At 47.1% G+C, this 25,893-nt stretch overlaps 8 protein-coding genes, 1 non-coding gene and 1 pseudogene across 14 annotated transcripts; 6 read left to right on the top strand and 4 right to left on the bottom strand.

Annotated features, from left to right (window-relative positions):
* Positions 1 to 35: 35 nt before the first annotated feature.
* On the bottom strand, positions 36 to 109 carry Trnaa-ugc (transfer RNA alanine (anticodon UGC)). The gene has a single exon. It is a non-coding gene; the product is annotated as a tRNA-Ala (tRNA).
* A 52-nt stretch (positions 110 to 161) lies between these two features.
* Positions 162 to 2,591, bottom strand: LOC136187560 (uncharacterized). The gene is made up of 4 exons (XM_065975188.1): positions 2,086 to 2,591; positions 1,921 to 2,003; positions 795 to 1,862; positions 162 to 740 (listed from the first exon to the last, which is right to left on the bottom strand). The coding sequence occupies exons 1-4, from the start codon at positions 2,160 to 2,162 to the stop codon at positions 298 to 300; spliced, it is 1,671 nt and encodes a 556-aa protein (XP_065831260.1). The 5' UTR covers positions 2,163 to 2,591; the 3' UTR covers positions 162 to 297.
* On the top strand, positions 2,165 to 6,434 carry LOC136187552 (inversin-A-like). 2 transcript variants are annotated; one of them, XM_065975178.1, is made up of 19 exons: positions 2,165 to 2,382; positions 2,456 to 2,663; positions 2,716 to 2,789; positions 2,843 to 2,989; positions 3,056 to 3,156; positions 3,208 to 3,291; positions 3,341 to 3,444; positions 3,492 to 3,699; positions 3,752 to 3,880; positions 3,933 to 4,083; positions 4,139 to 4,202; positions 4,265 to 4,410; positions 4,465 to 4,623; positions 4,676 to 4,747; positions 4,806 to 4,918; positions 4,973 to 5,110; positions 5,172 to 5,318; positions 5,375 to 6,015; positions 6,065 to 6,434. In XM_065975178.1, exons 2-19 carry the CDS (start codon positions 2,486 to 2,488, stop codon positions 6,310 to 6,312), a joined length of 2,904 nt encoding a protein of 967 aa, XP_065831250.1. In that variant the 5' UTR covers positions 2,165 to 2,382; positions 2,456 to 2,485; the 3' UTR covers positions 6,313 to 6,434. The 2 variants fall into 2 exon arrangements, with proteins under 2 accessions (XP_065831250.1, XP_065831249.1); XM_065975177.1 differs by having other exon boundaries at positions 2,165 to 2,663.
* Positions 5,941 to 6,972, bottom strand: LOC136187562 (peroxynitrite isomerase THAP4-like). Its single transcript, XM_065975190.1, has 4 exons — positions 6,793 to 6,972; positions 6,633 to 6,742; positions 6,480 to 6,583; positions 5,941 to 6,429 (listed from the first exon to the last, which is right to left on the bottom strand). Exons 1-4 carry the CDS (start codon positions 6,930 to 6,932, stop codon positions 6,316 to 6,318), a joined length of 468 nt encoding a protein of 155 aa, XP_065831262.1. The 5' UTR covers positions 6,933 to 6,972; the 3' UTR covers positions 5,941 to 6,315.
* A 42-nt stretch (positions 6,973 to 7,014) lies between these two features.
* Positions 7,015 to 9,536, top strand: LOC136187555 (solute carrier organic anion transporter family member 4C1-like). Of its 2 annotated transcripts, none has more exons than XM_065975181.1 (6): positions 7,015 to 7,145; positions 7,219 to 7,390; positions 7,447 to 8,536; positions 8,588 to 8,744; positions 8,810 to 8,997; positions 9,051 to 9,536. In XM_065975181.1, exons 2-6 carry the CDS (start codon positions 7,309 to 7,311, stop codon positions 9,430 to 9,432), a joined length of 1,899 nt encoding a protein of 632 aa, XP_065831253.1. In that variant the 5' UTR covers positions 7,015 to 7,145; positions 7,219 to 7,308; the 3' UTR covers positions 9,433 to 9,536. The 2 variants fall into 2 exon arrangements, with proteins under 2 accessions (XP_065831253.1, XP_065831254.1); XM_065975182.1 differs by having other exon boundaries at positions 7,216 to 7,390.
* A 72-nt stretch (positions 9,537 to 9,608) lies between these two features.
* Positions 9,609 to 12,023, top strand: LOC136187564 (solute carrier organic anion transporter family member 4C1-like; annotated as a pseudogene).
* An 88-nt stretch (positions 12,024 to 12,111) lies between these two features.
* On the top strand, positions 12,112 to 14,437 carry LOC136187556 (solute carrier organic anion transporter family member 4C1-like). Its single transcript, XM_065975183.1, has 5 exons — positions 12,112 to 12,199; positions 12,383 to 13,484; positions 13,544 to 13,694; positions 13,748 to 13,935; positions 13,986 to 14,437. Exons 1-5 carry the CDS (start codon positions 12,121 to 12,123, stop codon positions 14,359 to 14,361), a joined length of 1,896 nt encoding a protein of 631 aa, XP_065831255.1. The 5' UTR covers positions 12,112 to 12,120; the 3' UTR covers positions 14,362 to 14,437.
* Positions 14,364 to 19,233, bottom strand: LOC136187558 (DNA polymerase eta-like). Of its 3 annotated transcripts, XM_065975186.1 has the most exons (9): positions 19,072 to 19,233; positions 18,518 to 19,016; positions 18,267 to 18,370; positions 18,092 to 18,211; positions 17,912 to 18,035; positions 17,794 to 17,859; positions 17,538 to 17,734; positions 17,008 to 17,490; positions 14,364 to 16,954 (listed from the first exon to the last, which is right to left on the bottom strand). In XM_065975186.1, the coding sequence occupies exons 1-8, from the start codon at positions 19,194 to 19,196 to the stop codon at positions 17,010 to 17,012; spliced, it is 1,716 nt and encodes a 571-aa protein (XP_065831258.1). In that variant the 5' UTR covers positions 19,197 to 19,233; the 3' UTR covers positions 14,364 to 16,954; positions 17,008 to 17,009. The 3 variants fall into 3 exon arrangements, with proteins under 3 accessions (XP_065831258.1, XP_065831257.1, XP_065831259.1); XM_065975185.1 differs by having other exon boundaries at positions 14,364 to 17,490; XM_065975187.1 differs by having other exon boundaries at positions 14,364 to 17,490; positions 18,518 to 19,008.
* Positions 14,423 to 17,053, top strand: LOC136187553 (galactocerebrosidase-like). Its single transcript, XM_065975179.1, has one exon. It carries the CDS (start codon positions 14,423 to 14,425, stop codon positions 16,973 to 16,975), a length of 2,553 nt encoding a protein of 850 aa, XP_065831251.1. The 3' UTR covers positions 16,976 to 17,053.
* A 40-nt stretch (positions 19,234 to 19,273) lies between the features above and the next one.
* Positions 19,274 to 25,416, top strand: LOC136187193 (probable ATP-dependent DNA helicase HFM1). Of its 2 annotated transcripts, XM_065974741.1 has the most exons (43): positions 19,274 to 19,306; positions 19,364 to 19,549; positions 19,617 to 19,693; positions 19,744 to 19,848; positions 19,900 to 19,947; positions 19,998 to 20,068; positions 20,120 to 20,255; positions 20,312 to 20,463; positions 20,514 to 20,594; positions 20,653 to 20,826; positions 20,874 to 20,920; positions 20,966 to 21,113; positions 21,165 to 21,253; positions 21,317 to 21,360; positions 21,412 to 21,513; positions 21,568 to 21,593; positions 21,649 to 21,768; positions 21,820 to 21,867; positions 21,925 to 21,971; positions 22,026 to 22,159; positions 22,215 to 22,262; positions 22,309 to 22,389; positions 22,438 to 22,529; positions 22,586 to 22,692; positions 22,752 to 22,799; positions 22,851 to 22,914; positions 22,962 to 22,995; positions 23,049 to 23,133; positions 23,185 to 23,231; positions 23,284 to 23,369; positions 23,419 to 23,451; positions 23,496 to 23,546; positions 23,612 to 23,766; positions 23,819 to 23,922; positions 23,972 to 24,054; positions 24,112 to 24,166; positions 24,226 to 24,295; positions 24,358 to 24,427; positions 24,475 to 24,505; positions 24,565 to 24,635; positions 24,682 to 24,978; positions 25,029 to 25,111; positions 25,169 to 25,416. In XM_065974741.1, exons 2-43 carry the CDS (start codon positions 19,470 to 19,472, stop codon positions 25,230 to 25,232), a joined length of 3,588 nt encoding a protein of 1,195 aa, XP_065830813.1. In that variant the 5' UTR covers positions 19,274 to 19,306; positions 19,364 to 19,469; the 3' UTR covers positions 25,233 to 25,416. The 2 variants fall into 2 exon arrangements, with proteins under 2 accessions (XP_065830813.1, XP_065830814.1); XM_065974742.1 differs by lacking the exons at positions 25,029 to 25,111; positions 25,169 to 25,416 and having other exon boundaries at positions 24,475 to 24,509; positions 24,682 to 24,940.
* The last annotated feature ends 477 nt before the right edge of the window (positions 25,417 to 25,893 follow it).

The raw sequence follows: 25,893 nt of genomic DNA, 5'->3' as shown, positions 1-25,893 counted from the left end.
ACTGGCAAATTAAGTCTAATTAAAAATTAAAAATTTGGAGGAGCTGGGATTTGAACCCAGGACCTTCCGCATGCAAAGCGGACGCTCATACCGGCTGAGCTACACCCCCAACCATGCGATTTCCTTGCAAAACAAACTAATTATACTAGTAAGATGAACTCGTAACAAATTTATTACCCTACATTTTGTACTGACAATATGTAGGTAAAAGAAAGAAAGAAAGAAAGAAATGTAATGTGCATTGATGTCATCATGCATAGGATTGAAGATTATCTTCTGTCTCTTATAAGTATAAGTTTAGTCAAAATCACACCTGTTCTTGGCAACGAGCTGATTTTGAAACCATTCCACTGTCTTTAGAGACAGATCTTCGTTACCAGTTGGTTCGGTTGGATTTTCTGCCGGGGTTATGACCAAAGGTCCACTGAAGCGATTATCAGGAGAACCTATTGTCATGCGGCTCTCCACCGTAGCTCTAAGTGCGCCGTCGACAGGAACCAACGTAAGACTCAACTCACTGATATTCCACCACGATGTATTTTGGGTCAAGTCACTTGTGTAATGCTGATAAAGGTCTAATCCCCAGCAGAAGTTGCGCAGTCGACGAACGTATTCTTCTTTGTAGCTTTGCAATGATGCATCAAAGGCTTCCGCAGCTGCAACGTACGCGTCCACACTTTCATTTAACGCCTTTTCGGCAGCAAAAACAGCATCCAAAGCAGCTTGATAATTTGGGCATACTGTGAAAACAAGTGTGAACGGTCTACTCACGGTTCTATACTATATCAACTTACGTGTACTTATTTGCGACTCAGGATTGCAGGGGCAGTCTTCGAGATAAGCAAGGCACGCCTCCTCAGGGTCATCTCTCAGTTCATCGCAGTTCGCTTCAGCTCGTCGTCGGCGAGAAAGGAAATATTGGCGGTGCTCGGCAGACCTTACTACCGCCACGCTCCGCTTGCCAATTCCGCCAAATGATCTGCTTATTCCTCTGCTTATGCCACTGAGTCCTTTGCTTATGCCGCTGGTAACTTTTCCTATTCCTTTACTTATGCCGCTGGTAACTTTTCCTATTCCTTTACTTATGCCGCTGGTAACTTTTCCTACTTCTTTTTTTATGCCGCCAGTAACTTTTCCTACTTCTTTTTTTATGCCGCTGGTAACTTTGCCTATACCCTCGCCAATGTTTTTCACTCCTTTTCCAATCTCTTTGCCAACGCTGCTGACTCCTTCTTCAAACCCTTTGCCAACGCTGCTGACTCCTTTTTCGATCCCTTTGCCAACGCTGCTGGCTCCTTTTTCAATTCCTTTACCAATATTTTTACTAATGTCTTCTAGCCCTTTGCCGATATCTTTGCCAACTTTTCCTAACCCGCGAAGACTGTTTTGTCCAAACTTGCTAACGTCTTTACCGAAGTCCTCTATTTCGCCGCCTATGTCTTTAAGACCGGAGAGTACGTCCTCGCCAAATTTGGCGACATCTTCTTTAAAGAAATCGGTTACTTCATTAAAGACTTTGCCAATAGTGACATCATAAATTTTTTTCGTTAATAAGATCAGTTTTTCCAAATCAGTTCTGCAATCTTTAGCCCGCGCTTTGCATTTCTTTTCAACGCAAGGCACGCAAAATTCGTCGTTGTATTGCTCGAGACGTTCTAAACATTCCGGTTTTTGTGCTTCAAGCGCTTCAATAGCTGTCAATAGATTAGCAACAGACTGTTGATAAGTGGCGTTCAACGCTTTGACTGCCTCCAGCTGAATTTGTAGGGCGTCCTCTTGCTGAGATTTCCACTGCTCTATGGCGGTAGCTTCTGTTTGGTATTTTGGGAAAATAACTGCATTCAATCCTTTTTGAGTGACGTCTACTCGAACAAAGAAGGTGTTATAAATACTAGCAAGCCAAACTGCAAGGATCATTACTTGTCTTTTGGTCCTCGGTGAATGAAAACTTGAAGCCGGCGGAGAACGAAACAACTGGATTGGTGAGAAATAAGATAGTCAAGCTTGAAAGCAAGAGAAATTTGCTGAGCAACTTCATGATGAAATGACAACTAGCTGATCTGCTGGAACCAGCTCCTTATATACCTTTTCAAACCAAGGCTTCCGCATTTTCCCCCCACGTTCATATGAGTCATGAGTAGCTCTATAACACGTGAGCGCATACATTACCTGGTTTAGTTTGATCGCGGAAAGGGAAAACGTGCCCACGTTCCGCTTCGCAGTAGAGAAACGGAATTGATACCGCAAGAAACGCCGAGACACCGCCCACGTACGACGTCGAAAAAGAAGCTGCCGAAGCTAAGCCTACGCCGACTTGGACTATATCTATTCTCGAACTGAGCTGTGCCCGCCGAGTCGCTGGACGACCGCGCCGAGATGAGTGTGCGTTCTGCAAAACCAGGGCTGCAAAACTTTCTTTTTAGTAGCGTGCGCTCTCGCTGCTGTGTTGCTATAGTGACTTCGCGCATTCGCTTGTTTTTCTACGATGAATCGCGACGGAAATCAGTCAAGATTGACGCCGTTGAGATCGGACCGGTTTGTATATCGAGCCGCAGAAACGTGGCCCGTGCCGGGCCCCGGTTTGGGAAAACGGCGCCGAATGGACAGCCGAACGAGCCTGTCACTCGAAAAGGCGTATAACATGGACGAATTTTTAGAACCAGGTATCACCAGTGTCACAAGATTGCAAAATGCTCGATTAGAGGTCGATCGTAGACAAAGGCAAACTGGAAGGTTTGCACAAGGCGGCAGCATACGGGGACGACGTCGCAATCATGAACATAATGAAGGCATGCAAGCCGGAAGGGAGGGAACATATGTAATAACTCGCGGTCCACTGCAGATCGAAGGCCAACGACATCATCATATTATGTACACGGGGCTTGACCAGTTGGATGCCTATGGTCGATCTCCCTTGATGTACGCCGTCCTGTCAGAGTCCCTTGCCTGCATGGAAGTCTTGCTGGAATTTGGAGCTCTTCGAGAGCAAGTCTGGGAGAAACTTTAATTAGATAATTTATTGACGTAGTCATTGGATTTTTTGCATGTAAATTAGATTGATGTGAATGGTCGTTCTGCACTTCACTACGCTGCCTTCTATGGGCGATCCAGAGCGTTGCAGTATCTGCTCGATAAGGCTGCCAATGTCACAGCAAGGTTGGTCCTTCCAATTGAGAACTCCCGTTCTAGCCCATCTGGGAATTTTAGGGATGCCTTTGGAAGGACTGCTTTACACTGGGCTGCCATGATAAATAATCCCAAATGCCTTTCGCTACTCATTCAATACGCAACGTAAAACGTTTATTAGCTCAATGTATTTATATATTGATTCATTGCTTAGTGGGCATCACTTGGGCCTTGATTGGACGGATCAAGAGCAAGTGATTCCGCTTCACGTAGCAGCTCAATTTAACCGCGAAAGAAACGTCGCACTTCTAATGAAAGGTACGTGAAAAAATATCAAAAACAATACAATCTTCCCTCTTATTTAGCTGGAGCACGCTGCGACTGCGTCGACATGACCGGTCAAACGGCCCTGCACTATTGCCTTGGAAATACAAACGTCGACTGTCTCAATACAATTTGCAGCGGTCATCCTGCTATACTAAACGTCAAGGATGGATCGGGTGCTACGCTATTGCACTGGGCTTCAGGACATGGCCAAGCGCACATCGTTGCAGCTCTCGTGTCATTTGACGGGTAAGCAAAAAATCCAAGGTTTAGCCAGTGAATTGACGTCACGCGCGCAAAGTTGCGATATCGAGAGTCGCGATCAGTGGAGCTGCACGCCTGCTCACTACGCCTGCCTCTATGGCAACGCAAATTGCCTTCGCATTCTTCTCGCGCACGATGCGCACGACTACGCTACCGACATAAACGGGTACGGAGAAAATATAGAGAAAATAGGAGGACCTCCTATAGATCCTATTCAGTTTGACTTGCCTGCACTATGCTGTGCAAGAAAATCATCTCGACTGCATTCACCTACTAGTGTCATCACCTGTGGCAAGCAATCTTCCTGATTCAGAAGGGCATAGGCCTTTGACTTGGGCAGCGGCGCTGGGGAATCACAACGCAATTAAGGTAAGAAATACAATGAATACGTAAATGCTAACCAGAGCTCTTCTTTCCCTTTTAGAGTCTTCTTCAAAATTCGATTTTTGTTAGTGCTATTGATCAAGAAGAAGAGGAGGGAAGAACGGGTTCGAGTCTCGCGCGTCATATAGAAAAAAAATAAAAAAAATTTGAATTGTGATCCTCTCAGCTCTTCACGTCGCCTCGCTTAACGGTCACGCTTTGTGCGTGAAAGCGCTTCTGGAAAACGGCTCTCACATCGACGCACTCGACGCGTACGGATGCTCGAGCCTTCACCTCGCCGCATCCCAATCGCACATCAATTGCATACAAGAAGTTGGAAAAAAAATAAATACTCGTTTGGGCCGAGAGTAACGCAAATATTTTTAGTTGTTATCCTACGGTGCCGACGTGTTCGCGTGCGATGCGAATGGACAGTCGGTTCTTCACTACGCTGTCCACAGTCGCTCCGTCGCCGCAGTTGAATTGATACTCCAGACCAACGTCAACGTGGACGGAGTTGACAGTATCAATTCTTCACCGCTCCACGTACTGAAGAGACTTTTAATACTTTCAGAAGCCTATTGTTTTATCGTCCTAGTATGCAACGACCGAGAACTTAACTGACATCGTAACGTGTTTGGTGAGATACGGAGCTGACCCCGCGTTGCTTGTAAGCTCTTCTCCATCTTACGCGTACTTTTTTAACTTTTGGGTTCTTTTATCTCTAGGGTGTAGATGGCTTGTCTTCTTTGCATATTGCTGTCAAAAATGGCTCAGATGCTAGTCTGGTAACCGCTCTTCTTAGCGGGGCGCCAAATCCCAGCGTTTGGAATGAGGACGGGTATACCAGTGACGAAGACACTTTTTCTATCCTACTCTTTATGTCATTTTTTAGAGAAACTCCGCTTGATTTCTGTTACAAATTCGGTCAGTTGCAACTGGTCGATACATTAATCAATGCAGGAGCGATGAAATTTACTGATATTCAATCGTTCGCTGCGACGGCTATTCAAGCCGCATACAGAGGATGGAAGTACGTATTTTATCGTCAAATTAACGCATTGCTTGTTGTTCTCAGTACTGTTACTTGCCAGGGCTCGACGAGAATTAAAAGGCGAAGCAAAATTAGCGAGAGCAGCTCTAAAAATTCAGTCGTACTATAGGGGATACCGGGGAAGGAAGAGATACAGGGAAGTAGTTCGAAGAGACAAAGCGGCGCGAGTTGTACAGAGAAACTACAGGTGGGAAAGCGATGACTGCATCTAGCATTGTATGGGAGTATATTGCCTAATAATAGGAATTTTGTATTGAGAAAGGAAAGAAAAAGAGAGTTGCTGCGTTTGAGACGGAAAACAGAAGTGACTGTTCTAATAAGTGAATTTCACGAGCGTCTACTTATTGACAGGGCAAGGGTAAAAGCGAAGCCAATAGTGGACAGAAAAGGGGGAGAAGATAGTGACAAAGAAAAAGCGGTTTCGAATCAGGAGCGGCTTCGCATGGAAATGGGGCTGAGGATACGCGAAATCGAGGCAGAAAGACAGAAAAAGTGGCGGGAATTTCTCGAGGAAGAGGAAACGAGAAGAAAGAACAAAGCTATAGAGAAAGATGTCGCCTACTGGAACGGAATTATTCGAGAGAGCAAAGAAAGAGCCCATCGCGCTATAAACGATAGAGTCAATAGGGTCAAGGCTTGTCAGCGAGCGGCTTGCATTATTCAACGGTGGTGGCGGGCCTGCACTAAAGGACGAAACGACAGACGATCGAGTAGGGTGATTAGAATTAGAGGGCTAATGATCGGGAGAAGAAGAGCGGCGAAAGTAATACAACGAGCTTGGAGAGACAAAAAGAAAAGGGACGCGGGAAGAGAAAAATCAAGAAAGCAGGCGAGAGCTTTCAACGAGGAGACGGCACCGTACATACGACCGACTCTCGTACAAGGTATAGCGTCATTGTTATGTAATAAACTTGGGCTGAGATTTTCCTATAGGGAAACCTCGCCATAAACTCGGGCCTCTGAGAATAGGGTCCGGCGTGCAAGAGAGATCTAAGACGAGCTATCAGGCAAAGAAGATTACGAGCCCAACGAATACGATAAACAAAAGGGGTGCAACGGTAGAGTTTAGACCGTGGACGGTTTTGCCGCTCGCCAAATCGCTCAGTGCAAGCAAAAGAAAAGAAAAGGTGACACTACCGCGAATCGACTCCAATAGCACGGCACTAGTCGCTCAAAAATGAGCCTTAGAACTTTTTTAGCTTTGCACGGAGATGCTCTTGTAAGGGCTGCGTAGCCGTTTGCATGGATATTGTGTACTCTAAATCTCCATCAGGAGTGAGTCGGTAATCACGTTGCACCTTGGGGAGTATTTACGTATTATTTTCAGCGGTGCGTTACCCACTATTACCTTCAATACCGACGGCTCTTTATTGAATCCGCTTCGGCCAATGGATTGGGTGGTGACCGAGAGGCTATTATCTGTTAGTGTTCCCTCGCTCATTTCAGTGATGGCTAAAAGGTATGGTGCAAAGTTTCTACGCCGTTTATGTCGATTTTTTACCTATGTTTTCTGCTATGCTGAAGGCTACCTGGTTTGTTCCGGGTTTCATTTTTAGGAAGCCGCTTTCCAAGTGCATGGGAGTTTTGTCCACTGGATGCCACGTTTTGCAGCTATTTCAGGTTAGTCTTATCGAAGAGGTCGGCTTCTAACGTCGTTTTACTCGTATTTTAGAACTGGCTTGTTGGGAATACGCTGAAATTCGATTTCCTCTTCGTATTCGAATGAATCGATGGTGGGATAAAAGCCTCGACCCTCTCCCGTCCACTTTCCCGCCAGCCAACGCAACGAATCAGTCGACATTACCGACCGAGAAAAACGGCGAAGAAAAGAGGTACGGGACATGATGGAGGCGTGTCAAAAGGCGTAACCAGCAAAACAAAGAGCGGCTTCTTTTTTTAGAAATAATAAAGCCTTTAGTGTTACGGGGACTTCCACATTCGCAATCAGAGATCGAGAAGGGCCTGGCACGCGATCGAGACTATACGCGCAGCGTCCCAAATTCACTATATACAGGTCAGAGGGAACCTATCGAGAGGGACCGCTACACAGCTGGCGTCGTCGAACAAACATCCCCCTCTGATAGCAGAATTTTTATTCGGCGCCGAGTCTCGGGCGTATTAGAGGAGTGAACGCGCGGGTGTGCCAGTGAAGTGATACGCGCGCGGTACGTCACAACATGGGTGTTAGCTGGAAAAACATTGGAGCCTTTACTGCATGCTTGGCGCTGGCATCTTTCAGTCAAAGCCTTTTCGTGAATGGTAGGGATCAGTAAAGGAGTCATATATACCTTAATTTAACGATTTCTCGTGGTTAGGATTTTATCCGTCTAGTGTCACGTCGTTGGAGCTCCAATTCCGTCTTTCAAGCAGCCAATCGGGTCTCATTGCCAGCATGTACGACCTCGCCTGCGTCGCCGCTGGAATCTTCATAGGCTGCATTGGAACTAAGTCCCACAAGCCTCGAGGCATGGCAATCGGCACATTCATTGTCGCCGTCGCCAGCTTACTCTTCGCCGTTCCCAAAGCGCTCAGCGGCAAGTACGTGGCAACAAAAAACGAAACGGGCTTCTGCGCAGCCGACAACGCCGGGGCAGACATGAACTCGTGCAAGGAGGAGGCTCTAATCGGCTCGTGGGCGGTCTTTCTCATATCAATGGCCCTAGCTGGCGTGGGAGCGACGATGCTCTATGTTTTGAGTGCCGCCTACCTTAGCGACAACACGTCCAAAAGAGCATTTCCTTTTTATTTGGGAATTCAGTACACGGCGACATTCGTGGGAACGGCGGCCGGCTTTCTGATCGGCGGCGGCGTTTTCATCAATCTCTATGTCGATATCGGCGAGAAGCCGACGTATTTGAAGCCGAGTCATCCGGCATGGGTCGGTGCCTGGTGGTTGGAATACATCGTCGCCGGAATTCTTCTCACTATTGTCGGAATTCCGTTGCTCTTCTTTCCGAAGCAAATCAAGACAGGTGACAACTCGGACGACTCGGACGACGAAGACGACTCCGACGATTCCAATAGCAAGAAAAAAATCAAAAACTTCGGTCGACGACTCGGACGTCTTCTGTGCAATCCCGTCCTCATGTTCAATCTATTTGGATTCCTCTCCAGTTCCATTGCAGTCGGCGGCGGTACAATTTTCTTGCCCAAGTTTCTTCAGCAGCAATTCAGTCTCGCTGCTTCGACGGCCAGTCTGACGGGCGGCGCTGTCCTCGTTCCGGCTGCAGCGATTGGCTGTTTGACAGGAGGATTTCTGGCGCACAAACTTAAACTGACGGGTCGAGGATCAGCGAAAACGCTCTTTATTACGACTTGCATTGCCGCTGCACTCACCACCGGCTTTCTGCTCGTCTGCAAACCGACGCCTGTAGCAGGATCGGAAAAGACGACTTACAACGACACGTAAGCTAAAGAAACAATATATAGTCTACCTCGACTGTTTGCTTTTGATAGAAGTTCCGTTCTCAATAATTTGACGTCTTCGTGCAACGCACAATGCCGATGTAAAGCTGACGTGTATGAGCCAACTTGCGGCGAGGACGGAGTCACTTATTTCTCCGTCTGCCACGCTGGCTGCCAGGGGGAAGTCAACGATACAGAAGCAGACACAGTTAGTTATTGTACCGTGACCGCGCTTCCCGGGCCCCCTAAAGCTGAATTGCTTCTTTTGCGTAGTCGCACTTCTACGACTGCTCTTGCATCTGGCCGTCTGGAAAAACAGCGTCTGGCAAACTGTTCCAGGCAACCGAGGGACGCTGTGAACAAAAGAATTGCCCTTACTTTGCGCCCTTTCTTCTGCTGTTTTTCCTCATGATTTTCGCCATATTTGTAGGCAGTACTTTGGAAACAAACGTTGTCGTCAGGCAAGAAATACGAAACGACTATTTTCCAAAAACTAATTAAACTTCTCTTCAAGATCTGTCGACAAGAAGGACAAACCTCTGGCTCTTGGGCTATTCCAAATTTTCTCCCACACCGGCTACGTCATCGGTCCTGTGCTCATTGGCACGGTTCTGGATTTTAGCTGTATTATGTGGGACTACAGCTGCGGCACCAAAGGCGGTTGCTGGGTGTACGAAACGAGAGACATGGGACACTACATTTTCGCTATGCTCATCGTCGGTGCGGTCATCTCAGTCGTTTGCTTCGGCATTTCCTGGTGGAAATTCAGTCCTGAAATGGATAAAGATGACGAAAACGACGACGACGACGACGACGACGACAATGAAAAAGATAAAAGAAGCGAAAAGAGCGACAAGATGGCGAGTGAAGAACAGGAACTCAAAACTTTAGCGTAGTCGTTCTTTGGCCAGCCGCCTAGTATTTGACGTACTGTAGTGTAGTGTGCATGGTTTCATATGTTTCGTCTGGGCCGGCCCCTAGAAAAAGAAGTTTGGTTGGTTAAGCACTGATTTTCAAATTCTGCCAACTACGTCATACCAACCGCTTTCAATTTGCAGGACGCACGCTATAGCCGTCAGCTGGCCCCCGCCAACTGTTCCCGCAGTATCCTTGGGCCGGCCGTCCGCTGACACCGCAATTCAAAGCAAAGCAAAGGAGGCTACTTCGTGAATAGCCTGATAAAGTGATCATGACAGTGTTTCAGAGCGCTGTGGGATTCACTGCTTTCTCGTCGTTCGTCTATTTCAGCCAGAGCATGTTCTTAGGCGGTATGTAGAAACCATACATTTAAAGTGCCTCGAGAACGTAGCTAAAAGTAGCAAGTGCACCCGCCTCTCCGTTTTACAAACCAGATGGCTTGGAAAGCGGGGGCGAGGTGTAGGAAGGAACCATTCCGAGGGTCACATCATAAAGATAAATTATATATCTTGTAAACCGTGTAGGATTCATCCCGGCGAGCATAACGTCGCTGGAGAAGAACTTTGGCTTGTCAAGCAGACAAGCAGGATTGATTCCGAGTATGTACGATATATCGTGCATCGTTTGCGGCCTCGTTGTCGGCTATTTCGGCATCCGAACGCACCGTCCTCGAGCCATAGGAACGGGAGGTTTTATCCTATCGTTTGCCGCTTTGCTTTTTGTAATCCCCAAAGCAATCGTCGGAAAGTACGACTACAATTGGGGCTCTGCGAACTTGGATACGAGAGAGGCTATTGCCCTCCGACGAACGCGAACGACGCTTCGTACGCCCTCTTTCTCGTATCCGTGTTCCTCGCAGGAATAGGAGGAACGCTGCTCTACGTCTTGACCGGAGCATTTATCAGTGACAACACAGCGAAAAAGGCTTACCCCATGCACATGAGCTTTATCCTGTCGATGATCCTGCTAGGCACGGCGGCCGGTTTCCTTCTCGGCGGCGGCGTGTTCATAGCGATGTTTGTTGACCTCCACGATCCCCTATCAGAGGAAGAGAATGTTGTAATAAAGCCGGATAACCCGGCGTGGGTCGGTGCCTGGTGGCTGCAGTTCATACTCGTCGGCGGTCTTCTCGCAATTGTCTCCATACCGCTGCTCTGCTTTCCAAAACAAATCAAGCAGGAAAAAGAAGGAAGAAGAATTGAAGCTGCAAACGACGGAAAATTAAAGGATATCGGCGTTCGACTGAAACGACTCGTTCTCAATCCAGTCCTGATGTTTCTTTTGATGGGATCCTTGATTAGTACGGTTAGCTTAGGCGGCGCCGGAACGTTTCTCCCAAAGATCATGGAAGTGCAATTTCACATGGCGACGGACAGAGCGACGCTCGTCGCCGGCGCTATTCTCGTTCCCGGTGCCGTTCTCGGAGCCTTGACGGGCGGCGCGTTCGCTAGAATTACGAAATTGAGTGGGCGCGGTTCCATGTTGACGCTCGTATTCATAACGTTGATCGCCGGTGCTTGCACGTCCGGTTTTCTGCTCAGTTGCCCCTCTTCACCCGTCGTCGGAACAACTCTAACGGCCTATAATGACACGTGAGCTTCGCTTGTGTCTTATTCCGGTGCAATAGCTCCTCTGTCTAGGAATCTGATGAAAGGAAATTTGAGTTCTGCTTGCAATTCTCATTGCCTCTGTCACGACGATCTTTATCGACCGGTTTGCGGTTCAGACGGCTTCACCTACTTTTCGGTTTGTCACGCTGGATGCAAAAACGTCGTCGCCGACGCAAATCAAGTTCGAAATAATTAATCAATCGGCATACGCGAGCCTTTCTTTAGACGTATTTTACCAATTGTTCGTGTATATGGAATTTTCAGAAGACCGCCAATGGTCGCGTCTTTCAAGCACAAAGTGACAGATGTGAACCGGAAAACTGCTCGTATTTAGGACCTTTTATCTTCCTTTTTTTCTCCGCCGTTTTTGTCATATATTCAGGCGGTCCGCTGGTATCAAACGCCTTGGTGAGGTAAGGCAAGCACCAGCGGAAACGCAATTTGCTCCTGAAACGTTTCTTTTCCGTTTCTAGGTGCGTTGAAAAAGAAGACAAGTCGCTCAGCTTGGGCATGCATCACTTTGCTCTACACATTGGCCTGGCCGTTGGTCCTTTGCTGCTGGGATTCGTCATCGATGTGACTTGCTCTTTGTGGAACAACAGTTGCAGCGACAGAGGAAATTGCTGGGTATACGACAACAAGCAACTCGGATACAACATTTTTTATCTCTCAATTGTTGGTGCCGTCTTGTGCGGCATCTGCTTTTTTATTTCGTGGTGGACATTCAAAAACGAAACCGATCCTGAAGAAGACGACGACGACGACGACGACGACAATGATAAGACAAACAAACCGGACTCTGCCACCGAAGAAGAAGAGATGGAGTTGAAAGAAGTGCCAAAGGCTGCAACAGATAAAGAACGTCCGGTTTAGAGACTATAGTTTTACTTTCTTATCCTCATCCGCAGTTGAATAAAAATGCCTGAAGGCGTGTCATCCTTTTTTTGTTTTGACCCGTAAGTTGCGGCCTAATGATATGAATTCTTAGCCTCCCACTTGTTTTGGAAATCACGTGCTTTTCAAACTGCTTGCTGCAGGCCACTTCATCAACTAGTCATGAGGGTTTTCAACAGCGTCGCGGGATTCACTGCTTTTGCGTCACTGGTCTATTTCAGCCAGAGCATGTTTTTGAACGGTAAGAGTGCCAGCGCTAAGATCGTTGGAGTCGTGAAAAAAATCCGCCCCTTTCTCAGAAGAGCCTAGTATCAAAATATCTTCTCCTTCACGCGCGTTTCATTGAACCGATATTGAGGGCAATAACGCTAGGCGGGGCGGGTTGAGGGCGGGCCACACCCAATTATGATATTTTCATTCGTAGGATTTATACCGGCGAGCATAACGTCGCTGGAGAAAAACTTTGGCTTGTCAAGCAGACAAGCAGGATTGATTTCGAGTATGTACGACATATCGTGCGTCGTTTGCGCCCTCTTCGTCGGCTACATGGGCATCCGCGTGCACCGCCCCCGCGCCGCGGCCGTCGGGGGCTTCATCCTATCACTTGCTGCCTTGCTGTTTGCCATCCCCAAAGCGATCGTCGGAAAGTACGACTACAATTGGGGATCATCTTCCTTGATTGCCGGTCTATGTGGTCTCGGATACGGCAAAGGCTATTGCCCTTCAACGAGCGTAAACGACGCGTCGTACGCTCTCTTCCTCGTATCCATGATCATAGCGGGAATCGGAGCGACACTGTTCTACGTCTTAGCTGGAGCCTTCATCAGTGATAACACAACAAAAAAGGCTTTTCCTATGCACATGGGCGTCATCTTTTCCATGTCCTCGCTCGGCACCGCCGCTGGTCTCCTGCTCGGCGGCGGCGTCTTTATAGCGATGTTCGTCGATCTTCGCGATCTCCGACCGGAAGAGTATTTTATGAAGCCCGGTTATCCGGCGTGGGTTGGTGCCTGGTGGCTGCAATTTATAGTCGCCGGCAGCATTCTCACAATTGTCTCCATACCGCTGCTCTGCTTTCCGAAACGAATCAAGGAGAAGGAAAAAGAAGTAAAAGGAAAAGTTGAAGAGGACTACGAAGTTCCCAAAGAGGGGAAAATGAAAAATGTCGGCGTTCGACTGAAACGACTCTTTCTCAATCCGGTCCTCATGTTTCTTCTGATTGGAATCATGTTCAGTACGGTAACCCTGGGCGGCGCGGCGACGTTCCTTCCTAAGCTCATGGAAGTGCAATTTCGCATCGCCACGGACAGAGCGCCGCTCGTCGCCGGCGCCATTCTCATTCCCGGTTCCGTTCTCGGAGCCTTGGCAGGTGGCGCGTTTGCCCGAATCACAAAACTTAGTGGACGCGGTTCCATGTTGACGCTCGTCATCACGACGTTCATTGCCGGTGCCGCGACGTCCGGTTTCGTGCTCGTCTGTCCTTCTTCGCCCGTTGTCGGAACAACTCTAACGGCCTACAATGACACGTACGTGAGCTTTGCATTGCCTCTGCCGGCCGGTCCAACGGCGATTTCTCCCTGTTTAGGAGTCCGATGAAAGGAAATTTGAGTTCTGCGTGCAACACTCATTGCCTCTGTCACGACGACCTTTATCAACCGGTGTGCGGTTCGGACGGACTCACTTACTTCTCGGTTTGCCACGCCGGGTGCAAAGGCCTCGTCCACGAATCAAACGAAGTTTGAACTGAAAAATTCCTCGTAAATTGATCCGTATAGGTGATCCATTTTAGACGTATTTCACCGACTGCTCGTGCATATGGAATTCTCAAAAGACCACCGGTGGTCAAGTCTTCCAGGCCCAAGACGACAGATGCGAACCGGAAAACTGTTCGTATTTGGGACCTTTCATCTTCCTCGTTTTCGTCGCCGTTTTTTGTGTATACGGAGCAGGTCCTCTGGTTGCAAATGTCATAGTGAGGTACGTGAATTTACGAGCAGAAACGCAACTCTGCTTTACTCGTTCTCCAGGTGCGTTGACAAAGAAGACAAATCGCTCGGCTTTGGCATGTACCAAATTGCTCTTCACATTGGCTTGGGTATCGGTCCCTTGCTGCTGGGATTCGTCATCGATTTGAGCTGCTCTTTGTGGGACGACAGCTGCAGTGACAGAGGAAGTTGTTGGGTGTACGACAACGATGAGCTCGGTTACAACATTTTCTATCTTGCGATTACGGGCGCCGTCTTGTGCGACGTCTGCTTTTTCATTTCGTGGTGGAAGTTCAAGAAGGAAAGCAATCCTGAAGAGAACGACGACAATGACGAGGAAGCAAAGACGAACAAGTTGTATTCTGGCGCCGTCGAAGAAGAAGAGATGAAGGAGTTGAAAACGAGTGACGAAAATTAAAGTCCGTTTCCGCGCTTTGTAGTAACGCTGCGTTCCTAGCTCACGTGCATCCATAGTAACCATGTCTCTTTTCATACTCGCACTTCTTTTTGCTACTACCTACGGTGACGAATTCACACAAATACTCGTCGATCCCAAAAATGGTGCCGAAATGTTCGACGGCATTGGAGGGCTCAGTGCTGGCGCTTCATCTCGTCTGCTCTACGACTATCCAGAGCCGACTCGTTCTCATATTCTCGATTTGCTCTTTCTGCCTAATTTTGCCGCTTCCTTCCACATTCTCAAGGTGGAAATCGGCGGAGACTCGCAGAGCACCTGGGGCACCGAACCGTCCCACATGCACTCGAGAGACGACGAGAATTACCAGCGCGGCTACGAATGGTGGCTCATGACCGAAGCAAAGAAGCGAAATCCAAACATTCGAATTTACTGTCTCGCATGGGGCGAGCCTCATTGGATAGGAAACGGAACTTTTTTCTCCGACGACGGCATTTCGTACCACGTCAAATTCATTCAGGGCGCAAAACGATATTACAACGTGACGGTCGACTACTTGGGAATCTGGAACGAAATGCCGTGGAACGGCGATTACATAAAAAAGCTGCGAAAGGGCCTAGACGCCAACGGTCTCAATCACGTTCAAATCGTCGCGGCGGACGGCGACTGGAGCATAGCGGAAGCGATGGCAAAAGACGAGGAGCTGAATGCCAGCGTGAGCATCGTAGGCGTTCACAGCAGCGCCCAACCGCCCGACGTCGTTTCCACGCTTCACAAACCTCTCTGGCGAAGCGAGGACGGCGGAATCGACTCCGCTCCGCCGTCGTGGCCGAGCGCAATGACCTGGGCTCGGCACCTGATCACGTACTACGTCAAAAATCGTCAAACGTCGGTCATACTCTGTCCCCTGATCACGTCGTGGATTCAAAACTTTCGTCGGGTAAACCACGGTCTAATAGCGGCTCGACACCCGTGGTCCGGATATTACGAAGTCCGTCGTAGCTTTATCGTGACGGCCCATTTCACTCATTTTATTCAACCCGGCTGGTTATACCTTCCGCCGCTTTCGCCGACGACACGTATCAACGGTCAGATGCCCGGCAGCGGAATCCTCGAAGGCGGAGTGGGATCGTTTACGACGCTCGTTCCCAATAAGACGTCGAGCGACTTCGTCATTATTATCGAGACGAGCGGAGCGACGACGATTACAAATGTCGTAGCTTTTTTCCCCCTCATCACAAAAGTGCTCTTCGTCGCCGTCTGGCAAACGAACGAGACGTTCTCGTTCGTCGATCGACCAATCGTTCCCATCGTGTCCGGACGGTTCATCTATACCCTCGATCCTCAGTCTGTTTACACGTTCACGAACACGAACGGCGGCGGAGGGCATTCGTATTCGGTGCCGTCGCCGGCTCCGCTTCCCACATTACCGTACAGCGACGATTTCGACGGCGACGATCGTGCCGAGTATCAAAATCCCCGTTATCTTTCCGACTATTTCGGCAGCTTCCAAATACACGCGCCGAATGAGTCGTCGCCGTCGTCAAACCGAGTCCTTCGCCAGTGGGTGACGGCACAGCCGATCGATTGGCATCGCAAAAACGGCGAACCAATCGCCTACTTTCCCGGAAATTGGCAAAACTATCGCGTCCAATGCGACGCACTCATCGAGTCGCCGACGGGAGCGAAAAACGAAACGTGCGGCACGGTTAAACTTTGCGGTCGAGCCGATCTCGTTGAATCCGGCTTGACATGGAACAACAGCATCCCAGTGGGACTTTGCTTGATCGTCGACTGTTCTGGAAATTGGAACTTGACGTTTCGAAGTACGAAATCGAAACACAACGGCGAGGTGCTTCGCAGAGGAACGGTTTCCAAATACGGACCCAATCAATGGCACACCCTAGCCCTCGAACTTTTTGACTATAGAGTCACGGCTTTGATCGACAACGTGACGATCACGCAAACAACTGACGGCTATTTGTACGCTACCAACGGAATGGCTGGCATTGGATCAGGATGGAATTTCGCTCAGTTTGACAATTTCCTCATTTCGACGAATCGAACTCAACAGGCGCCGCGCACTTCGCTTCTCTTCGGTCTTCTTCCCGACGGCGGGAGCTACTATCGACTGAGGGGAATGTTCGGCGTGTGCATCAAGATGAAAAAGAACGTCACTCTGACGGCAGTCGGTCGCTATTTCGCCCCGTTCAATAGACACGTGCACGAGATTTTGATACTCGATGCACACACCGAACGCTCTCTTCTCGACAAGCCAATCTCGCTCGACATGTCACAGGGGGAAGCGGACGTCTTAGGCTTTAAGTACGCCAACGTGTCGAGCGACGTTGAACTCGTCGCTCACCACTCTTACTACATTGTTTTGAGTGAAAGTGACGGCGGAGACGACGACGAGTGGTTCGATACGAATCATTCCGGGCACGAGTCGACCGGCGACGGTTATCATTTGCTGACGCTGATGGACGTGCAGAGAGACGTCGTCGAAGTCGTCGGACGAGTTCAAAGCAGTTCGCAGACCAATAGCAGCTATCAGCTGAAGAACGACACAAATACCGCCTATGGCCCACTGAATATCCTTTTTAAAGAAACCGTATAAGCATGCGTGTACGTATATGAAAATTTTCTTGCCTCTACGCTGGTTCGTCTTTGTGTCTTTTGGTAAAAAATTTCGTGATTGCGGTCAATGCCGATGTCTGTTTCTTCGTCTTTTGTCGCGGAGTTTTTCGACGGATTTCCGGCGTTTGTTTCGAAGTTTCTGCTGATCGAGCCTCTTTTTGCAATTGAAGGGCAAAGTGATAGTCCTTGTGCTCCTGTTCGGCTTCATGATCAATTAGTTTCCCACACTCTTGGCACGCAATTCGATCGCGTCCCCCTTCTTCCCCCTCTTTCTCCCCCAAACCTTTTTCCGTCTTCCGAAAGAATTTCCCAATAGAAACGTTCGGCGTTGTCGTTCCCCGCTTGCGAGGCGACGGCAACGTAGTCGATGACAGAGGACGGCTCTCGCTCGGATTAACATCGGCACTCAGAAAACGATCAATACGACTTGCAGCATTAGATGGAATATCTTCAAACTGAGCGGCTGCCATGCCGAGACATACCAAGCTCGGCGCCCTAAAGAAAGCCTTCAAAGCGGCCCCAATAGAAAATACTACTATTACCACGGCGTTGGCCCTCGACTTCGTGACGGTTTGATGTCGTCAAGAACGCTGCGCGAGTCTTTTCCTTTTACCAGTGCTGCTAATGCGTCGTCTGCGAGTCGCGATGCGTCGTAGTGAGTCAAAGGGCAGGCTCGGGAGAAAGACCGTCTGCCGTCGGGACTACAATTGACCGTCAGACGTTTAGCGATTCTATTATTCTACGAAAGATACACTTTGATTACTAAAATCGCTGTATTGTTCTTGTGGATTTTTTTACTTCTGCTTGGTCCTCGTCAAGACGCTCGCAAATCTCCTCAGCAAAAACAAGAAGCCAATACTTTACCTGCAGAGCAATTGAAGAGATATTTCAGAACAAAAAAGAGTCAATAACGTACCTGCTCATGTGATACTAGTTTTGTCGGACCCGGAAAATTTTTACTGCATCCTATTGACTTTGGAAGCTGTCGAGGCCGAACAGGCTCGTTGTCTAGACCACGGCAGACGTTGTAGAGCCAAAATCTAAAAGAGAAAGAGAGTGCAAAGTGAATTGTAAAGGCGGTCCTATTCTTAATTACCCATTCTTATCTCCAAATAATTCGCGAAGCTTGGACGCTTCAAATGCGCACAATTCCCCCACGCAGCTGATGCCCAATTGCTCTTCGACAGAATAACCCAACTTACCACCCAAATTCCTTCTACAGTACAACCAAACCAATCCAATATCTCACCAAGATCAATTCTGCACCTTACATTTTCCTAAACGGTAGCGTTCGAAACAAGTCCGGAACGCTCTCCATTGGGCAAACAGTCTGCTGATTAGGTTTGTGCAGCCCACAAGCCAATTTGGATAAAACCTATAAAGAAGGATTGATAAATAAATGAATCATAGACTATTGGCTAATGTTGTTCACAGTGAAACACCGGGGTTCAATAATGTCACCATACATGCTCACTGTGAATCATTGCGGTTCAAATACATTACTCATAGATGTTCACTGCACCTTGTTATGTGAAATTCCCGCGGAACAAGCAAATCCAGTCTCTCGAAACAACTCCCTTCGCATTTCCTCCACAAGACAAGCCCCAACAGCCAATCGACGATTCGCCGCCAACAACCCATCCTCAATCCATCCCAGCACTCCGACGGCTTTATCATCGCCCTCCACTTTCTCCCCAACGTCCCAGCCGACCACGTGGGTATTGGTCAACTGATCAACCGGCAACGTCCCGTCCATCTCTTTCATCTTTTCGTCGACCGTTTCCGTCAATTCGATATAAGCCTCGTCGATGCTCGCCCGTTCCATGCGACCGCCGAAGCGCGAGAGAACGTGCATGACTTCGGCGCTCGCCTTCCGGTATTTCGTTAGGTCGGCTTTGCCGCGTTTCTCGATGACGCGTACGATTTCGAGCGTCGGACATTGTTTTCTCGCCTCGTCGACTTTGAGGCCCAGTCGACGCTTTACGCCGAACTTTCGCGCTTCGTAATCGACGGCTATGATGCTGGAAGTGGTAGGAGTGTCGAATAATCACGCTCTAAGCGCGTTTCTGCGCCTACCTTCCGCCTCGATACGCATTGTATTGGACTACGGCGCACGGTTTGCCGTTTAGAGACGGATTTAGTCGCCTTTCCACTTGCACGTAAAAGCAGTCCATGTCGATTAGAGCGACGACGCGATTCATGGTCAAGAAACGCTAAAGCGAGATCACCCTGGCGAGATCATGCGCGAGGCGTCAACGCGCGCTGGCGGAGCTGTGACCCCCGGATAAATCGTCATTTCTCTTTTTTTCACGTAAGAAAAATAATTTGAACCTATTTTTCCGTCTTTTATGACCAATCTCTTTATCAGAACGCGTTAAATAACTTTCTCCAGGCCTCTCTTATCGTCATTTCAATGGCAGATCACGTGACCCGGGAAAATCCGGCTTTCAGTCAGCTACTCTCGCCGAGACTCAATGGAACCGTCTCCATCTTCGCTTGCCTCTCTTTTTGGAACCGAAGATGAAGACGATTTTGCACTGGAAGCCTCCAAAAGGTCTCCGACGAAAATCTCCTCGAGCGAATAAAAATTTCACTCACCACTCCGCTAAAATCTTTTTCAGCAATTACGTCGAACTTCCTCGTCCTCCATCAGTTGACTCTCTCGCTTTGAGTCAACTCCCATCGACCCTTCCCTCCTGTATACGTCGAAAAAATATGTTAACACCCAAATAATCAATGTTTTTCTAGCCCTGTCAGAAAGCCACTTTAGTCGACCAAGACTGGACCAATTGGTACCGTCTTCCTCTCGAGAAACCACGTGGAGTGTGCCATTGGCCGCAGCCTCTTCCTCTGGTACAGCCCTCCTTCTCTTTGTTTCTTTGGTACTTTTAAATTTCTTTGTAGTTTGTGAGTCTTCTGTCTCGCCTGGTTTTCGTCCCATCGCAGAAATACGTATTTCATTTTCCCAATTGCTCTTTTTTTCTATCTATTCTATTTTCTAGCTGTCAAATACCGATCGGTGTTCAACGCTTATACTCACTTCAATTATGTCCAATCGAAAGTTCTTGACGACGTGAGAGTCAAGGCTGGGTTGTGTGGTCATAATCTGTAGCTTTTGTCTTAGGTTCTTTATACTGATAAGGGCCTTATTGTATCCGCTCCGACTGGTTCCGGAAAAACGGCAATTTTTGAATTAGCGATTGTTCGCCTGCTTGCCAACAGCAAGCAGGATTCCTCACTTAATTTCAAAGTCATCTATAGTAGGATTAGATAATGCGTTTCAAACATTCCAAGGCAATTGAGTCTTTTACCTCAGTGGCTCCTGTGAAGGCTCTGTGCAGTGAACGTTACACTGACTGGGATCAAAAGTTCACTCCATTAGGACTCACGTGTCGAGAATTGACTGGCGACAGCGAAATTGAAGATTTTTACGATCTCCAAAACGTCAACATCATTATGACAACACCGGTGAGGTTTACGTCTATTCCAGCACCGCGTGTCTAAGCAATTTTATATAGGAAAAGTGGGACAGCATGACGAGACGATGGAAAGACAACAGAGCCCTCGTTCACATGATCCGTCTTTTTCTCGTTGACGAAGTTAGCAAATTAATTAGTAGGCTGGATAATATGTACGTTTCCTTTTTTGTTCTTTTAGATTCATTTACTCAACGACAGTTGCCGGGGTCCAACGATGGAAGCCGTTATTAGTCGCATGAAAACGGTGCAGGCATCGATGCCAGCAGCAAGTTCTGGAGGAAGACAAGACAGCACAATGTCCACCAAGCTCAGATTCTTAGCCGTCTCGGCGACATTTCCTAATGGAGCAGACGTAAATTACACGGTTGCATGATGAAAAAAATTTCTATTCATCTTTAGGTGGCTGAATGGCTAAGCAGTCCCGGTTGTGAAGCCGTCTGTCATGCGTAGGACTTGCTCTGCTAAAACCATTGCCCTGTTATTTTTATTAGCATTGGCGAGGAGCATCGGCCGGTGAAATTGAGAAAAGTTGTACTCGGCTATAACCAGACGTCGACCAACTATAAATTTGACATATCATTGGATTACAAGCTTGCCTCAGTGATACAGCAGTACAGCGAACACAAGCCAACATTAGTGGTATTCGATAAATCAATCAAGTAGCAACTGATAATTACGTGTTTTTCCTAGTTTTGCGGCACTAGAAAGGGAACTCAACAAGCAGCAGCCGTCCTCGTAAAAGACGCACGATTAATAATGTCGCCTCAACAAAGAACGCGGTCAGCAGTAATTTTAGAATACTTTCGATTTAATTAAATCAGGGATCTCTTGGTACGGTATAGTCTCCTTCAGAGTGCAAACACTGTTCGAGATGCCAAACTGAAGGGTATGTTTCTCTTTTTCTTGAAACGCTCTACCTTTTAATTCTGATGAGTAGAAATGATTTGGAAAGGCGTAGGCTATCATCACGCTGGACTCGAACAGGCAGACAGAAAATTGGTTGAAGATTTATTTGCTCGAGGCGAATTACCCGTTCTTGGTATACAATATAAAGGAATCTACGTATTGTCTCTCAATTCTGAGTTCTATCTAGTTGCGACTTCGACACTTGCTATGGGAGTATGCACCTCGTTTCATTTTGCAGGGATTTCCTATTCTTGCCTGTCGCTTTTAGGTCAATCTTCCTGCTCATTTGGTGGTGATCAAGTCAACGTATTACTACATGGCAGGCATGTGCGTCGAGTACTCTATCACACAAATCCTGCAGATGATTGGCAGAGCGGGACGGCCTCAAGTATAGATGCGTACAGTAAAGAGGCATTTCTCTTAGAATGAAATAATTTAGTTTGACGATTCTGCAACAGCGGTAATAATGACGACGAAAGCGGCAAAAGTGAACTTTATCTTAAATGTGGCAATTCAGATTGCATTGTTTCTTTTGTTTTTTTAGGAAAAATATGAGGGCCTGGTTGACGGGACGCAGACAGTTGAAAGCAGGTAACTGATCAATCCCAATGCTTTTTTTTTCTATCATTATTATTCATCTTCCAGTCTTCACAAGCACCTAATAGAGCATCTGAATGCCGAGATAGTGCTTCGTACAATTACTGACGTTTCAATAGCACTCGAATGGATCAAATCGACTTTTCTATTTATACGAGTGCAGAAGAACCCTCGCCACTATGGCAAGTCGAGAACGCGCGTTGAAGGACTGCTTACAGTCATCTTTCAAGTTTTTAGGGCTTCGTCAAGAGCTCTCAAAAGACGAACTCGAAGAAAAGCTGCAGAGTAACTAGGGAACGCTGTGATATATCCTATGTCAGAATTTCTTTAGATCTCTGTCTTGAGGCATTGAAATCTCTCCAAGACATTAATCTTATCAGTATGACTGACGCCTTTGACTTGAAACCCACAGGTGCCGGCACTGTAGAGAAAACGCGTTTTGAAACTGAATGAATTTTAGATGCTGGCACCTTGATGGCTCGATACTGCATTGCTTTTGATACAATGCAGAAGTTCACGTTACTGACTGGTCGGGAGAGCATTCGCGATCTCGTACGGTGCAGCTGCTGAAACCTTTGGCTGCTGGTTTGATTCTGTTTTGTCACTAGATTGCTACAATATCGACTTGCAAAGAATTTGAAGACGTCCACTTACGAGTGACAGAAAAAGGATTTTTGAATGCTTTGAGCAATAGCAAAGCGGGTCCAAACATTAGGTTTGTTTGGTAGTATTCTTGCATCTTTCCTCCCCGTAAACTGCGTGGCTATTTGCCAGGTACCCATTCAGGGAAAAAGTTAAAACGTCAAGTATGAAAGTTAATTGGTGCGTCTCCTCAAATAATAGTGTTTGAAATTCAAAGCTCGTCTTTCTTAGTCTCATGCAGGCTACGCTCGGTTGTCTGCCCATAACAGACTTTGGTCTGTCACAAGACGTTGCCGTATGTCTCCGTTTCGCCTGTCTTCTAATATGACGATCACGATTTAGAAAATTTTTCCTTGTGCAAGCCGAATTTCAAGAGGTTACTGAAGACAAAGAACTTTTTGTCACATCATTATATCAGACGTGTTTCAGCATTGGCAGAATTTCTTTTTCAAAGGCAAAGTGGGTTTAGAGTAGCAATTGAGGCTACTGTCTTGGCCAAGTGCATTAAATCCAAGTGAGTGTCTAAAAGGTTGAGGGAGCACCTGAGATGTTGGAACTCTTTTAGATTGTGGGAAAACTCTGAACACGTGGCTCGACAACTAGACCGAATTGGTAACCAACATCAGTAAATAATTATTTCTAAACTAGTGACGTTTTTTTCTAGGCGTTGCTCTTTCGAGTAACATGGTCAAAGCGGGACTCACGTCATTCGAAAAAATTCTAGAAAGAAAACCGAGGGACATTGAAATGGTAGTGAGCACCATGTCCTCTATCAATTAAATCACGATGTCCTTTTTAGATTGTGAATCGCAATCCCCCGTTTGGACGGCAGGTAAAGGAAATAAAGTCTGTTGTTCTTGGTCATGTATTGTTTAGATCCACGACGCAGTTTCTTCATTGCCCAAGTATCTACTCGACGTTGAACAGGTTAATTAACGTACTGTTGTAGCAGTTTGGCATATTTAAACTCCTGCTTGCCGTTTTCTCGTTAGGTTCCCAAGTACAGTGCTGACACGGCTGAGCTTTACATCAAAGTCAAACTGGCGAATCTGGAAACTCTCAGAGGATTGTCTAAGCCTCCCAACACGTTTAGCATCGTTCTCGTTGGTGATATGGACAACAAACTCATTTTGAAGCAGAAAATAAGGTTACTTCTGCTCTCCTTCCTATTATACAGTACCCCGCTAATGTCTTTGCAGAGATAGTCTCCTTCTCAGAACTGGTGAATGGATGAGAAAAATAGATATTCGCCGTAGCTTAAGACAAGACGAAATTGAGCTTCATTTCATAAACGAGAGTTACGGTATGCTGAAAAGAGTACAAATGGCCGTCGCGAAACGTTGTCTATATAGTGGGTTTGGACGCTCATTTGCTCTTTACTCCTCGCTATGTAGGCTACAGAAAAGAATCAAGGCTGCCAGCTACGCACGAAGCGGTAAGTATTCAAGCAAGATTGCTGCGTGAGGTCACAGGGTAGATTATTGTGTCTCAGCTCAGGATGAAAGTTTCTTCTGATCGTGCCCCAAACCCGCAATCTCATTCTGGATGTAACAACAACCGGGCCTGATATAAAATACAGTAACTGATCATCTTTTTATTCAAATAGTGCAAAAACGTACAGCACCTCTTTCGGTTTCAAGACAGCCATGTGCCCATCGATGCCAGGACAAGATTTCATATCTTTTTCTTGAGGAGCTCGTCTTATCTAGGAATTTTTGTGCTTTCTTGACTTACGTACTTGCAGCCACGAATGCTGCAAATCAGGACTAAAAAGACCAAGAAGCCTGTCCTTGTCGTCAGGAAATGAGGCAAGACGAGCGTCATAAGACTATGACTTAATTATATGTATTAACAGAAGCAGAAAAGCAAGAAGGTTGCTCCAAAAGGCTCGTACAGTGACCATTTTAATTAATGAGCTTCCTCAAAAGCTAAATATTGACATTAGAAATGGAACATCTCTCAGAGCTGAAAATGAAAAGGAAGATCACGTCATCACAGTCAGCCAAAAGAGTCAAAGTAACTGGAGGTGGACCGTTGGCAATAATCGAAACTATTTTCGCAGAAAGCGTCAGAACCCCGCGACTTGTCTTGCTTTTCGTACACGCCGCGGTCAACAGTCAACGAGGCAAAAACAAACCCGTGCACAGACGCGGCGTTTTCCGACATCGACGATGAAGTTCTCCTGACAATGCATTGTCCATCGCCTGAACGTCCGTCTGCTTCAAACGACAATACTGCCTCTTTCAGTCGGTTCCAGCACGACCATCTTCCTATTCACTCGCACTCAGAAAAAGTGGCTGCCCCTATCGACTCAGGAAAAAAACCTATCACCTCTAGCGAACCTTCAATTCAAACCCAGGCAAGTTGGTGCAAAATGGTACGCGTGAATCCTAATTTTGACCTACTCAGTGCACGTCCTTTCAAGCGGAAGACAAGCAGTTTACCGCGAGCGATCAGCAGAGCAAATCTCAATTTTTCGCCGGCGCATCACAGTTAAAAAATCCTTATATCGTTTTACGTTAGTATTTACACTATGGTCTTATCCACAGTCAGCAGAAGGAGACGACGCAGCAGCAGGATATGTTTGATTCCCTTTTTGACGGCATATTCTGAATATGGCTCTAGTGAAGGCCAGATGTCTGGTTATCATGTCGACTAAGCCCGCCCCTCTCTTCACTTTGCGTTACACATTACTTTATTTATTATCCTGATCTTTAAAATACGTAAGAATATTTTGCAGGGGAGACTCCGAGTCTTTCCTCTCTTCAATAACGCGCCTCTCTCGTTCTTTTTTCAACTTTATGCCTCTTTTCTGAAATTCATCAGCAGTGGCTCTAAATGCCTGATCCTCTACCAAGCCGCCCTCCATCAACTCAAGCTGACGAGATACAAACCTGCATAAAAAGATCTTTACTCATAAAATGATAGTAGTATGTCGTATTACTGAGTGCATAGCGAAGAGCTCAAGTCCTCTCTTTCCAACAAATTAGCTGTCTCTGAAGCCCCGTAAATTTCATAGAAACGTCTTGGTAAAAAGAGATTAAATCCTCTAGTTGTTAAATCATTCGTTCTCACTCTATAAGATGATCCTCTGGATATTCAATTCGAGGAGGAGTGCCTTTTTCTGGACGACGGTTGAACTGGGGCGATACGATAGGAGGAAATGCTTCTACAACATCTAGCCATAAGGGACGCTCCTTGAGGACACCCGCTTTGAGAAGATTTCGCACTCTAGTCACAAGCGAGCCTTGTTTCCACAACCTCGACGCCATTT

This window comes from Oscarella lobularis, chromosome 5, assembly GCF_947507565.1.
Source record: "Oscarella lobularis chromosome 5, ooOscLobu1.1, whole genome shotgun sequence".
Lineage (NCBI taxonomy): Eukaryota > Metazoa > Porifera > Homoscleromorpha > Homosclerophorida > Oscarellidae > Oscarella > Oscarella lobularis.
This window is presented reverse-complemented; position numbering and strand designations above follow the sequence as displayed.